At 62.0% G+C, this 12,758-nt stretch overlaps 1 protein-coding gene across 4 annotated transcripts in view; it reads right to left on the bottom strand.

The window, feature by feature from the left end:
* LRP1 (LDL receptor related protein 1) overlaps nucleotides 1–12,758 on the bottom strand; it is an 86,544-nt gene that overhangs the window by 11,118 nt on the left and 62,668 nt on the right. For 3 of the 4 annotated variants that reach the window (XR_011735998.1, XM_071800068.1, XM_065858803.2), the window contains 23 exons: nucleotides 12,617–12,745; nucleotides 12,075–12,194; nucleotides 11,402–11,515; nucleotides 10,944–11,093; nucleotides 10,568–10,702; nucleotides 10,015–10,131; nucleotides 9,764–9,892; nucleotides 9,532–9,654; nucleotides 7,142–7,282; nucleotides 6,881–7,068; nucleotides 5,911–6,094; nucleotides 5,674–5,759; nucleotides 5,426–5,545; nucleotides 4,330–4,517; nucleotides 3,898–4,103; nucleotides 3,606–3,794; nucleotides 3,316–3,464; nucleotides 2,839–2,932; nucleotides 2,568–2,684; nucleotides 2,355–2,474; nucleotides 1,753–1,875; nucleotides 900–1,025; nucleotides 583–699 (listed from right to left, as the gene is read on the bottom strand). Coding sequence is in view for 3 of the 4 variants with exons in the window: in XM_071800068.1 (XP_071656169.1) it covers nucleotides 583–699; nucleotides 900–1,025; nucleotides 1,753–1,875; nucleotides 2,355–2,474; nucleotides 2,568–2,684; nucleotides 2,839–2,932; nucleotides 3,316–3,464; nucleotides 3,606–3,794; nucleotides 3,898–4,103; nucleotides 4,330–4,517; nucleotides 5,426–5,545; nucleotides 5,674–5,759; nucleotides 5,911–6,094; nucleotides 6,881–7,068; nucleotides 7,142–7,282; nucleotides 9,532–9,654; nucleotides 9,764–9,892; nucleotides 10,015–10,131; nucleotides 10,568–10,702; nucleotides 10,944–11,093; nucleotides 11,402–11,515; nucleotides 12,075–12,194; nucleotides 12,617–12,745 (3,165 nt within the window). In the remaining variant the exon portion in view is untranslated. The remainder of the gene's footprint in view (nucleotides 1–582; nucleotides 700–899; nucleotides 1,026–1,752; nucleotides 1,876–2,354; nucleotides 2,475–2,567; nucleotides 2,685–2,838; nucleotides 2,933–3,315; nucleotides 3,465–3,605; nucleotides 3,795–3,897; nucleotides 4,104–4,329; nucleotides 4,518–5,425; nucleotides 5,546–5,673; nucleotides 5,760–5,910; nucleotides 6,095–6,880; nucleotides 7,069–7,141; nucleotides 7,283–9,531; nucleotides 9,655–9,763; nucleotides 9,893–10,014; nucleotides 10,132–10,567; nucleotides 10,703–10,943; nucleotides 11,094–11,401; nucleotides 11,516–12,074; nucleotides 12,195–12,616; nucleotides 12,746–12,758) is intronic. The other variant, XM_065858804.2, reaches the window with a different exon arrangement.

The raw sequence follows: 12,758 nt of genomic DNA on the forward strand, positions 1-12,758 counted from the left end.
GCCTGCATTGTCCAGTCCCAGCCCCTCTGCCCTCACCTGCAATTTATCGTCTTCATTTATTTTAGCGAGACTGTACATGGGAATTAAAAGATTTTGGCAGGAACCTACCTCTGAGCGCCCCATAACGACAGTGTGAAAATGGAGAAAAACGGAAGATGAAGTGAAATGGCACAAACTCAAAAACACGCCATGAAATCAACAGAAAAGGACAAAAAGTTGCACCCCAGAGAGCTGCAGGGACACAGAGGGACCCAGGCGGGCGCTGTGTGGCTGAAGGGGTTTGGCTCTGTCCCTCCAGTTGCAACGGACCCGGTGACATCCCACGGGCAGCTCGGTCCCTCTGCAGGGCCAGGACCTGCCCGCAGCAGAGCCACAAGTGTCCCCACCGCCCTCCCAGAATGACCCGGTTCACAATGGGGCGATGGACCAAAGCAAAGCGGCTCTACCGCCAGTAGGACGAGGCGCCCCAGCCCAACGCTCCTGCCCATCGCTGGGGACAAGCAGAGGGGTTGGGGGGACCCCTCACCCTTCCCCACCGCACGGTCGCTCCCCGGATAGCGAAAGCTGGGGGGCGGTACGTACTGCAGCTCTCCTCGTCGGAGTTGTCCCCGCAGTCGTTGTCATAGTCACACTGCCACCGGCCCGGCACGCAGCGGTTGTTCTTGCAGCGGAACTGGTAGGGCTCACAGGTGCGTTCGTCTGCGAGGGACAAGGGACAGGAGTCAGCGCTGTCCCCATGCAAGGGGAGGGATGGTGCACACGTGGTTTGGAAAAGGAGCAGCTAAAACCCCACGCTGGGGAGGGAGATGGGACAGACAGCGCCAGGGCAGCTCAACCCCTGGGGAAGGGGGGACACAAGGTGCCCCCTGGGTTTGTTTCCAGCCCCGCTCCCTGCTCACCGCACTCCTCCTTGGGCTCGTCGGAGCCGTCCCCGCAGTCGTCCTCCCCGTCGCACTTCCAGCGTGCTGGGATGCACCTGCCCGAGTCCTTGCAGCGGAACTCGTCCACGCCACAGGTCATTTGTGCTGGGGGGAGATAGGAGATGATGTGGATCACAGCATCCCAGAATCCCAGAGTGTCAGGGGTTGAAGGGACCTGGAAAGCTCATCCAGTGCAATCCCCCCATGGAGCAGGAACACCCAGCTGAGGTTCCACAGGAACCAGGCGGGTTTGAATGTCTGCAGAGAAGGAGACTCCACAACCTCCCTGGGCAGCCTGGGCCAGGCTCTGCCACCCTCACCACGAACAAGTTTCTACTCATATTTAAGTGGAACCTCCTGTGTTCCAGTTTGCACCCATTGCCCCTTGTCCTGTCACTGGGTGTCACCCAGAAGAGCCTGGCTCCATCCTCCTGACACTGCCCCTTTCCATATTGATCCCCAGGAATGAGTCCCCCCTCAGTCTCCTCTTCTCCAGCTCCAGAGCCCCAGCTCCCTCAGCCTTTCCTCACACGGGAGATGCTCCACTCCCTCCAGCATCTTGGTGGCTGCGCTGGACTCTCTCCAGCAGTTCCCTGTCCTTGAATTGAGAGCCCAGAACTGTACACAATATTCTAGATGTGGTCGATATGGGGAGGCACATTTCTTTCTCTGCGGGGCTGTCTCTGTGCCAGAGGGCGGCTCCAGACTGAGCAGGGACCGAGCAGGGACCTGCCACCCACCAGCAGAGACACACAGACGTGACCCAGCTGCAGGGGAGCCCCCAGTTTTGGTGAGGCCAGACCCCCCCATCATCCCCACGCAGGATTCTTACTGCAGTTGGCGGGTTCGTCGGAGCCATCCACGCAGTCGTTGTCCCGGTCGCACACCCAGACGCGGGGGATGCAGCGCTTGGTGATGGCGCACTGGAACTGGTTGGGGGCACAAGTCACCTCCGCTGCAGGGGGGGACACAGAGTCAGGAGGGACCATGGTGCTGGTGGTCTGTTCGCCATCACCCCCCAAAACAGCCCCCCAGGGCAGAGAGGCGCTCTGGGCATCACAAGGCTCTGGCCACGCTTGGTGACACATGCACAAGAGAGCGGAGCCCTATGGTGGCTCCAAAAGACTCGACCAGCTGCAGGGAGACAGAGCAGATGCCACAGGATCCTTGAGCTGCGCAAACCCACGGTAAATATTGAACCTGCCGCTCTGTGGGATGGAAGGGGTTTGTCTCCATTAGGAAACGGGGCTGCCTGTGCGAGCAGCAGGGTGACGGTGTCACCGGGTCTGCGTGGAGCACAGGTGAGGAGAAAGCCCCACGCGCAGGGACCGGCCAGCGGAGAAGCCGATACCCAAAGCCACGGATCTGATGTAGCACTGAGCTCCTCACCCCGACCTGTGCACGCTCCCCAGCCCCAGCACGCTCCCCACTCACGGCAATCCTTCTCATCCTCGCCGTCGCCGCAGTTGTCCTGACCATTGCAGCGGAAGATGCCAGGGATGCAGCGGTTGGTGTTGGTGCATTTGAACTGGCTGGGCAGGCAGACGTGGATATCTGGGAAAGGACACAGCATGGGTTAAAGCTGCATCTCTGCCCCCTGGGATGCTGCAGCCCTGCTGGGGTTTGAGGGGCACCAGGAGAACCCACCACAGTTGGCTTCATCCGAGTTGTCCTGGCAGTCGTTGTCTCCATCGCAGATGAAGGCTGGGTTGGTGCAGATCCCCGTGGAGCACTGGAACTGGCCCGGCCTGCATTTGAATTCAGCTGCGGGGCGACAAAGGATGAAATGTTTGCTCTGGGCAACGTTTTAATCGCAAACCTCAACCTCCCGCCTTCCCCTCTGGGGTCTTCAGCAGGGACCAAGCAACCAGCCCCCAGCGCCGGGGGTCGGCAGCGCCGTGCCGCGCGGGGCACTCACGGCAATCCTCCGGCTCGTCCGAACGGTCCCCGCAGTCGTCCTCGGTGTCGCATTTCCACCAGAAAGGGATGCACTTGTCGTTCTTGCAGACAAACTGTGACAGAAAGACGAGGTTCTGAGGGTGTCTTGGAATGGGGAGGGAGGACCCCAGATGGTTTTGTCCCCAGGGAACTCTGCCAAGGGCGCTGATCCCCATGCTGTCCCTGCCCAGGCAGCCCCAGGACACTTTGTGTCCTGACCTGGAGCAGCCTCAGCCCTAAGCCCACCAGGGTGTTGGGGACAGAGGGGACACTCAGAGTGTCATTCCAGAGCCAGAGAGTCCCTGCTCCCCTGGGCACCCCCAGATAACTGCGGGTTGTACGTGCTGGGAAGCACCACAGGAGGGAGGTGTTGCCCACACAGCAGCACCAGACACAGCAGAGGGGCTGGGACACGGTGACACGGCGGCAGGAGGGACACGTCCACGCAGCCTGTTACCTGGCTGGCCGTGCAGTTGGAGACGCAGGTTTTGCCGTCGCTGCCCAAGTAGAAGTTGGTGGGACAGGCGCACTTGTGCCCCCCGCCCGGCGAAAGGAGGCACAGGTTGCTGCAGCCGGCGTTGTTGGTCTTGCAGGGATGGTCGGGAACTGGGGGGACATGGAGACAACCACGAGTCGGACCAAAGGAGGGGACCCTCAGGGTGACAGGTGAACCCATCTCACCGCACGTCCCCTCCCGCACCCCCTGCCCAAGCCGGCGTCCCCTTTGCCACGGTGCCGGGGACTCACCGTCAGGCTGGCGGAAGGGGTGGTAGATGTGTATGTCCATGGGACGGTGCAGCGTGCTGATCAGCAGCGTCTTGTTGGCTCCCGTCGTCTTGTGGGCCCGGTTGATGGACTTGGTCTCCCAGTCGGTCCAGTAAATGTAATCCTCAAAGAGGGTGAGCGCGAAGATGTGCGGGATGTCCTGGCTCAGCACTGCAAGGGGGAGCGGGCGGCTCAGGGGGGGCTGCCCCACGCCATCACCTCTCGCCAGGGACAGCTCAGCCTTGGGGTGCCCCGGGAGCCCCGGAGCTCTCACCCGTGTGCCGGTTAGAGCCGTCCAGGCTGGCAAACTCAATATAATCCTCCCGCGCATCAGCCCAGTAGATCCGGCTGTTGATGTAGTCAAGGGTGAGGCCGTTGGGCCAAGTGATCTTGGTGTCAACGATGACGCTGCGGTTGGTGCCGTCCATGCCGATCTTCCCGATCAGGGAGTGGTCCCCCCAGTCTGTCCAGTACAGGTAACTGGGGATCAAACAGAAAACAGAGGGAGGCTGAGCCTGGCCCGAGCCCCAGCAGCGGCCACACTCTGCCCGTCGCGCGGCTGAACCGAGGCGCTGGGCAGCGGTCTCGGTGACAAGGGGGAAGGTCTCATCCCACCTCCCAGCCGCTGGGACTCTGGCAAGGTGGCGGGGGGGCCGCGGTCCCCTCCCTGCGCAGAGGGGCAGGTCCGGGTCCCCCAGGCTCTCACCCGTTCTGCACGTCCACCACCAGCGCCCGCGGCTCGCGCAGGCCCGAGTTCACCAGCACGGTGCGGTAGGCACCGTTGAGCTTCGACACCTCGATGGTGTCCCGGCCCTTGTCGCACCAGTACAGGTTGCCTCCCACCCAGTCCACAGCCAGCCCGTCGGGGTTGCTGAGGCCAGTGCGGTGCAAAACCTGCGGGGAGAAAACAAGAGGTGCTGGGGCTGGACAGCGAGAATCAGACAAGGATGGTGCTCCGGAACATCCCATAGCAGTGCGGGGGAAAGGGAGCTGGGGGTCCTGGGGACAGCAGGGTGACCATGAGCCAGCACTGGGCCCTTGTGGCCAGGAAGCCAATGGGACCTGGGGTGGGTTAGAAGGGGGTGGTCAGTGGGTCAGAGAGGTTCTCCTGCCCCTCTGCTCTGCCCTGGGGAGACCACACCTGGAATCTTGTGTCCAGTTGTGGCCCCTCAGCTCCAGAAGGACAGGGAACTGCTGGAGAGAGTCCAGCGCAGCCACCAAGATGCTGGAGGGAGTGGAGCATCTCCCGTGTGAGGAAAGGCTGAGGGAGCTGGGGCTCTGGAGCTGGAGAAGAGGAGACTGAGGGGGGACTCATTCCTGGGGATCAATATGGAAAGGGGCAGTGTCAGGAGGATGGAGCCGGGCTCTTCTGGGTGACACCCAGTGACAGGACAAGGGGCAATGGGTGCAAACTGGAACACAGGAGGTTCCATTTAAATCTGAGAAGAAACTTGTTCGTGGTGAGGGTGGCAGAGCCTGGCCCAGGCTGCCCAGGGGGGTTGTGGAGTCTCCTTCTCTGCAGACATTCAAACCCGCCTGGTTCCTGTGGAACCTCAGCTGGGTGTTCCCGCTCCATGGGGGGATTGCACTGGATGAGCTTTCCAGGTCCCTTCCACCCCTGACATTCTGGGATGCTGTGAACCTGGGCTGATGCCCTGAGCCCACTGATGACCACGGCAAGGGCTTGTCCCCTCTTCCCGGTGGCCCTGGTGCCAGTCTGGCTGCTCCAGGAGCCTCTTGGTGAGGAGGTGGGTGAGGAGCAGCTGCCTGGACCGGGGGTACCCAGGGGATCAGACCCTCACCTGAACGTTGCTCCCGTTGATGTGCATGCGGCGGATCATGCTGCCCTGCGTGGTGACGTCTGTCCAGTAGATCATCTGCTCCCGATAGTCGAAATCCAGAGCCACCGCGTTGTTCAGCCCCTGGGAGGAAGGAGAAGCATTGGAACGGCCTGAGCTCTCAGCACAGGCTCACGGGGGCTTTACAAAGCCCCTTTCCAGCCCCAAATCCCAGGCACGGGGCGCTGGTGCATCCTCCTGCTCCCCCGCACCTGCTTGAGCAGCGTGTAGTTGGAGCCATCCAGGTTGAGCTTCCTCAGGTAGTAGCGGTTGGCGAAGATGAGGAAGGGCTCTTCATCTGCACAGGGAAACCACCAGATGTGTTAGGAAACACCGCCGGGACATGGGCAGATCCCCCAGGGACCGGTCGCCCTCCCTACCCCGCTGCATCCCAGCCGAAGCTTAAGCTAAGCTTAAGCCTAAGCCAGGAGAGCGTCCCCGCCTCTCACCTGTGACAGCCTTACAGCTGGTGGGGTTGTCGGGTTTGAGTTTGTAGCCCTCTGTGCACAGGCACTTGTAGCTGCCCAGGGTGTTGATGCACTTCTGGCTGCAGGGGTAGGTGGTGGAGCACTCGTCGATGTCGATGCACGTCTTCCCATCATCCTTCAGCCGGAACCCGGGACGGCATCTGCACTGCAGGAGGTAACCGGAGCTGTTAGACACCCCGAGCCCGCATGCTGGGACGCTGCGCTGGTTGAACTGCAAACGGGTTGATTTTCTTCCTGCATTACAAACCTTTCTTTTCCCAGCTCATGGTTTGCACTCAGTTTGAGAACAAGCAGATCCCAGCCCAGCACAGGGTTCATGGTTTGAATGGCTCTGCTCTGAGAGCCAAGGACACTCTGAGCTCTGCCCACAGGGGTGAGGCAGCGAGGAAGGGGATGGATGGACAGAGCTGCACTGACACCCACACTGAGCAACCAGAGCGGTCCAGCCCATTAGCATCCTGTGAATTATTTAAGGACACTTGGGACCTTCTGGTTGACTCTTCCATTTTCTCTGCTCTTGGCTCTTGTTATTGAGCCGGGGGAGTTTTTGGTTGGGACGTTTAGTTCGGCTTTTACCATTTTGCAGAGGCCTCTGAGCCTTTCTGCCTTTTCCCTCTCTTTTCTCTCTCTGGGCTCGGCTTTGGGACCAGGTGCCGTTTCCTGGCACTGCCTGCTCAGCGTGTTCATGAGGAATTGCCTTGACTATCTTCTATTTCTATTTTCTATCTATATTTACTAGTAGCAAATTAGTATTCTGTTATTTTATTAAACTGTGCTGATCTCAATCCACGTTTCTCCCTTTCGATTCTCTCCCCTAAAGTGCGGGTTGGGGATGGTGAGTGAGCGACTATCGTGGTTGCATCACCAGCTCCGGTTAAACCATGCCAAGGAAGGGGGGAGCGGGAGAGCATCCCTGAGCACCCTCCCCTACCTTGTACCCGATCTTGAGGTCCTCACACTCCTGGGAGCAGCCGCTCAGCTTCTTGTTGAGACACTCGTTGATGAAGCAGTTGAGCTCGTCGGAGCCGTCGGCGCAGTCGTTGTTGTTGTCGCAGAGCAGCGCCTCCGGGACGCACTTCCCATTCTTGCAGAGGAAGAAGGAGTCGTTGCACTTGTTCTCTGCGGGGAGGCGGCGCGGTGAGCCCGGCGCGGGGCGGCCGGGGCCCCCTCCCCGGCGCGGCCCCCGCGGTACCTGGGCTGCTGCAGCGCGGGTTCTTGGGCGCCTCGTCCGAGTGGTCGTGGCAGTCGAACTCGCCGTCGCACTCCCACTGCCGGTTGCTGAGGCAGCGGCCGTTGGCGCAGCGGAACTCGTGGGGGCCGCAGGTGGGGTATTCTGTGGGACAGCAGGGATCAGGGGACACCGCGGGGGACACAAACCCCTTCCAGGGTCCCATCTCGAAGCCCGAGGCTCAGGGGACACCCCAGGGGCCACAAACCCCTTCCAGGGTCCCATCTCGAAGCCCGAGGCTCAGGGGACACCCCAGGGGCCACAAACCCCTTCCATGGTCCCATCTCACAGCCCGAGGCTCAGGGGACACCCCAAGGGACACAAACCCCTTCCATGGTCCCATCTCACAGCCTGAGGCTCAGGGGACACCCCGGGGGACACAAACCCCTTCCAGGGTCCCATCCTGAAGCCCGAGGTTCAGGGAACACCAAGGGGGACACAAACCCCTTCCAGGGTCCCATCTCGAAGCCCAAGGCTCAGGGGACACCCCAAGGGACACAAACCCCTTCCATGGTCCCATCTCGAAGCCCGAGGCTCAGGGGACACTGTAGGGGACACAAACCCCTTCTAGGGTCCCATCTCGAAGCCTGAGGCTCAGGGGACACCCCGGGGGACACAAACCCCTTCCATGGTCCCATCTCGAAGCCTGAGGCTCAGGGAACACCATGGGGGACACAAACCCCTTCCATGGTCCCATCTCGAAGCCCGAGGCTCAGGGGACACCCCAAGGGACACAAACCCCTTCCAGGGTCCCATCTCACAGCCTGAGGCTCAGGGGACACCCCAAGGGACACAAACCCCTTCCATGGTCCCATCTCACAGCCCGAGGCTCAGGGGACACCCCGGGGGACACAAACCCCTTCCATGGTCCCATCTCGAAGCCCGAGGTTCAGGGAACACCAAGGGGGACACAAACCCCTTCCAGGGTCCCATCTTGAAGCCCAAGGCTCAGGGGACACCCCAAGGGACACAAACCCCTTCCAGGGTCCCATCTCGAAGCCCGAGGCTCAGGGGACACCCCAAGGGACACAAACCCCTTCCATGGTCCCATCTCGAAGCCTGAGGCTCAGGGGACACCCCAAGGGACACAAACCCCTTCCATGGTCCCATCCTGAAGCCCGAGGCTCAGGGGACACCCCAAGGGACACAAACCCCTTCCATGGTCCCATCTCACAGCCTGAGGCTCAGGGGACACCCCGGGGGACACAAACCCCTTCCAGGGTCCCATCCTGAAGCCCGAGGTTCAGGGAACACCAAGGGGGACACAAACCCCTTCCAGGGTCCCATCTCGAAGCCCAAGGCTCAGGGGACACCCCAAGGGACACAAACCCCTTCCATGGTCCCATCTCGAAGCCCGAGGCTCAGGGGACACTGTAGGGGACACAAACCCCTTCTAGGGTCCCATCTCGAAGCCTGAGGCTCAGGGGACACCCCGGGGGACACAAACCCCTTCCAGGGTCCCATCTCGAAGCCTGAGGCTCAGGGGACACCCCAAGGGACACAAACCCCTTCCAGGGTCCCATCTCACAGCCTGAGGCTCAGGGGACACCCCAAGGGACACAAACCCCTTCCATGGTCCCATCTCACAGCCCGAGGCTCAGGGGACACCCCGGGGGACACAAACCCCTTCCATGGTCCCATCTCGAAGCCCGAGGTTCAGGGAACACCAAGGGGGACACAAACCCCTTCCAGGGTCCCATCTTGAAGCCCAAGGCTCAGGGGACACCCCAAGGGACACAAACCCCTTCCAGGGTCCCATCTCGAAGTCCGAGGCTTAGGGGACACAAACCCCTTCTAGGGTCCCACCTTGAAGCCCGAGGCTCAGGGGACACCACCTGGGACACAAACCCCTTCCATGGTCCCATCTTGAAGCCTGAGGCTCAGGGGACACCACCGGGGACACAAACCCCTTCCATGGTCCCATCCTGAAGCCCGAGGTTCAGGGGACACCCCAAGGGACACAAACCCCTTCCAGGGTCCCATCTCGAAGTCCGAGGCTTAGGGGACACAAACCCCTTCTAGGGTCCCACCTTGAAGCCTGAGGCTCAGGGGACACCACCGGGGACACAAACCCCTTCCATGGTCCCATCTCGAAGCCCGAGGCTCAGGGGACACCCCAGGGGCCACAAACCCCTTCCATGGTCCCATCTCGAAGCCTGAGGCTCAGGGGACACCCCAGGGGACACAAACCACTTCCAGGGTCCCATCTCGAAGCCCGAGGCTCAGGGAACACCATGGGGGACACAAACCCCTTCCAGGGTCCCATCTCGAAGCCCGGAAGACCCAGCATGGCTGGCAGGGCCAGGGCTACAGGAGATACGGCCCCTGCTGTTCCCCGGCCCCGGGACACCCACCACACTCCGGGGACTCGTCTGAGCCGTCACCGCAGTCGTCATCGTGGTCGCAGACGAAGTGCTTGGGGATGCACTGGCGGTTTCCACACATGAACTCCCGCTCATCACAGGTGTTGTTGTACACTGCAACGAGGCATCGCCGTCAGACCTCGTGCTCTCCCTGTTGCCCCCCCAAACCTTTATCTCGCCCCACAAAGGCTGCTCTGCCTGCACCCCGCTCTGCCCCACTCACGGCAGCCGGCAGCGAGGGTCTCGTCGGCTCCGTCAGCACAGTCCTTGTCCCCATCGCAGAGCCAGCGCTCCGGCACGCAGACGTAGGTGCCTGGGCACTGGAAGGATCCCGTGCTGCAGGTGGTCAGCCCTGGGGAGGGAGAAGCAGCCGGTCAATCCCCAGCACTGGGGGAGCCCCAGGAAAGCAGCGGGGACCACGGCACAGGGAAGCGAAGGGGGAAGAAGGGCCGGGCAGGGCTGGCGCGGACTCACGGCAGCGGCTGTCCTCATCGGAGCCGTCCCCGCAGTCGTCTGCCCCGTCGCACACCCACAGCTTGGAGATGCAGCGGTGGTTGTTGCACTCGAACTGCACCGGGTAGCAGAACTTGTCTGGGAGAGGAGGAGAGGAGGGGTCAGAGCTCGGGTGATGCTGGGGAAGGACACGGCGGCAGAGCCCAGACACCGCGCTGATGGGCGCAGAGGCCACAGGGCTGGTGGGGGGCTCCCCGCGCTGGAGCCGGGGATGTTCCCCAGTTCCTGGGCACCGTCTGGGGTTTGTTCAGGGAGCTCGGAACTAAAAGCATAACTCAAGCGAGCCATAACTGGCCGCCTTCCATACGACCACGGACACTCAGGTTAATGCTGAGCAAATCAACACAGCAGGATATTTGCGTTGGTCACAGTTACAAGCCCCAGCTGGTGCAATCAGACCCCAGAGGGGGAAGAATCTGGAGTCTGGTGCTTGGCCAAGGGACGTCAGAGAGAAGACGGGGTCCTGCCACCCCTCCACCCCCTGCCACGGGCCGGACCCCCGTGCTCTCCCCACCCTGCCGCTCACTGCAGTGCGTCTCGTCTTCCCCGTTCTCGCAGTCGTCCTCTTTGTCGCAGGTCCAAGTCATGGGGATGCACCTCCCGCTCGGGCAGGCGAAGTAGTTGGCTGGACACTTGGGTTTCCTCCCGCCTGCTTTGTGGGGGAAACATCAGCGAGGGTGGTGGCGCAGAAACGTCCTGCGTCCCCCCAACCTGAGGATCCCTCCCCAAAATCCCTCTGTGACCCCGCACCCACCAGCGCCCTCCGTGCAGGAGCCGCGCGGGCGACGGACGATGGTCCCGGTGCGCAAACAGAGCACCCACCACCCAAATCGCCCCCAGCGGGTTGGCACAAAGCCCCCGCTGAGCCCCCTTCCCTCTCCCCGCCTCACCCGGGCAGTTGCGCTCGTCTGAGTAATCCCCGCAGTCGTTGGCCCCGTCGCACACCCAGCTGGGAGCGTAGCACAGCGAGGTGTGCTCGCACTTCTGGAACGTGGTGCCTTTCACCCCCAGCTTGAAATAGCTGCTGCAGTCGGTGGCAGCTGCGAGGAAGCACAGGATGAGCCCCAGGTGACGGTGCTGCTCACAAACCCTCTGCTCCTGCCCTTCCCTCCCCGCAGCTGCACCGCGCCGACCCGGCCCCGCACGCCCCCCGAGCTGCTGGGACAGTGTTAAACTCCTCGGGGGGCTCTGGGTGCTGAGCGTGGGGTGCAGCGATGGGCTGGGATGGCAACCAGAGCCCTTCTCCCCAATTCAACACAAGTCCCAGACACCCAAAGGAGGTGCGGAGAGCCAGATCCCGTCCCATAGCAGCATCTCTACAGCTCGGGATGGCAGCCGGGGCACTCACTGCAGTTCATTTCGTCCGAAGCATCCTCGCAATCGATGAACTGGTTACAGCGGCTGGAATTCCCAATGCAGCTCCCGTCTCGGCAGCGGAACTCGGTGGCGGCGCAGCTCGTTTCTGCAAGGGGAAAACCCCCGTAGCGGATGAAGCGGGGGACGCGGAGCACACAGCCACCCCACGGGCCCCACTTGTGTTGTGGATGTGCATAAATACCCCCCCCAGCTATGGATGCTGCTCCAAGCCCTGGTGCCTCCCCAGAGCTCGTCTCATGCTGTCACCGGCAGGGCCGGACGGGCTCAGGGAGCTCCCGGCCTTCCCCATCAGTTCTGAACCAGGCAAACAGGCTCCTGCAGCGATGCTGCTTTTGGGGATGCTTGGGTGCCCTTTTCCCAGGGGAACAGGAGCAGCGACACCATCGTCTCGCGTTCCTCTGGCTGCCAAACCTCTGTCCTCATGGTCTCAGGGCGCTGCACGGCCGAGCGTAGCAGCTCCCAGGGAACAAGCTTTATAAAGCGCTCTGTGGCCGCAGCAGCACAAGGAGGATGGAGCCCTTGACTCTAAGCCCCAGCTCCGCTCCGCTCCTGTCAAGCTGAAGGTAACTCGTTCCCGAAACGCCTGTCCCCGTCCCCGGCAGGTGACAGCCCAAGGGCTGGCCGGGAGCCAGCGCCCTGCTTACTGTTGCACGGCACTTCGTCCGAGTTGTCCCCGCAGTCGTCCACGCCGTTGCACCAGTAGCGGCTGGCGACGCAGCGCCCGTTCATGCAGTGCAGGTAACCCTTCTTGCACTTGCGGCTGCCTGCGAGGAAGAGGAGGAGGAGGAGGAAGAAGAGGAGGTGAGCATGAGGGGAGGACCAGCACCCTCAGGGGTCTCAGCTCCTCGGGGACCCTTCAAAAGGAAAGAAACTACCCAGGCAAGCAGAGGAAAGGGGCGCTGGCAAAACCGTGGGGCTAAGTGTGGCTGGTGTTAGCGGGGGTGCTGCAGCCCCCACCACCTTGGCTCAAAGCATCACTCTCCAGCCCCCCAAAACTGGGAGAGATCCGGAGCCCTTAAAGCCTGACCTAGCAGGACCCATCTTTGCGGGGCAAGAGGGACTGTGAGCGCTTGAGGGACGTGAGAAGACACCCCGGAGCGTCCCTTTGCCGAGCGGATCCGGCACCTCGAGCAGCGCGCCGGGGGGTGCGTGTGTTTGAGCAAAGCAGCAAGAGGAGGAACCTTACTGCAGTAGGACTGCTTCTCATCCGACTTGTCCTTGCAGTGGACCACGCCGTCGCAGGTCCGGCTGAAGTCAATGCAGTCGCCGTTGCCGCACTCGAACTCATCGTGCACGTTGCAGGTGGAATTCAACGCTGGGGAGGGCGC

Source organism: Patagioenas fasciata, chromosome 28 (assembly GCF_037038585.1).
Source record: "Patagioenas fasciata isolate bPatFas1 chromosome 28, bPatFas1.hap1, whole genome shotgun sequence".
Taxonomy (NCBI): domain Eukaryota; kingdom Metazoa; phylum Chordata; class Aves; order Columbiformes; family Columbidae; genus Patagioenas; species Patagioenas fasciata.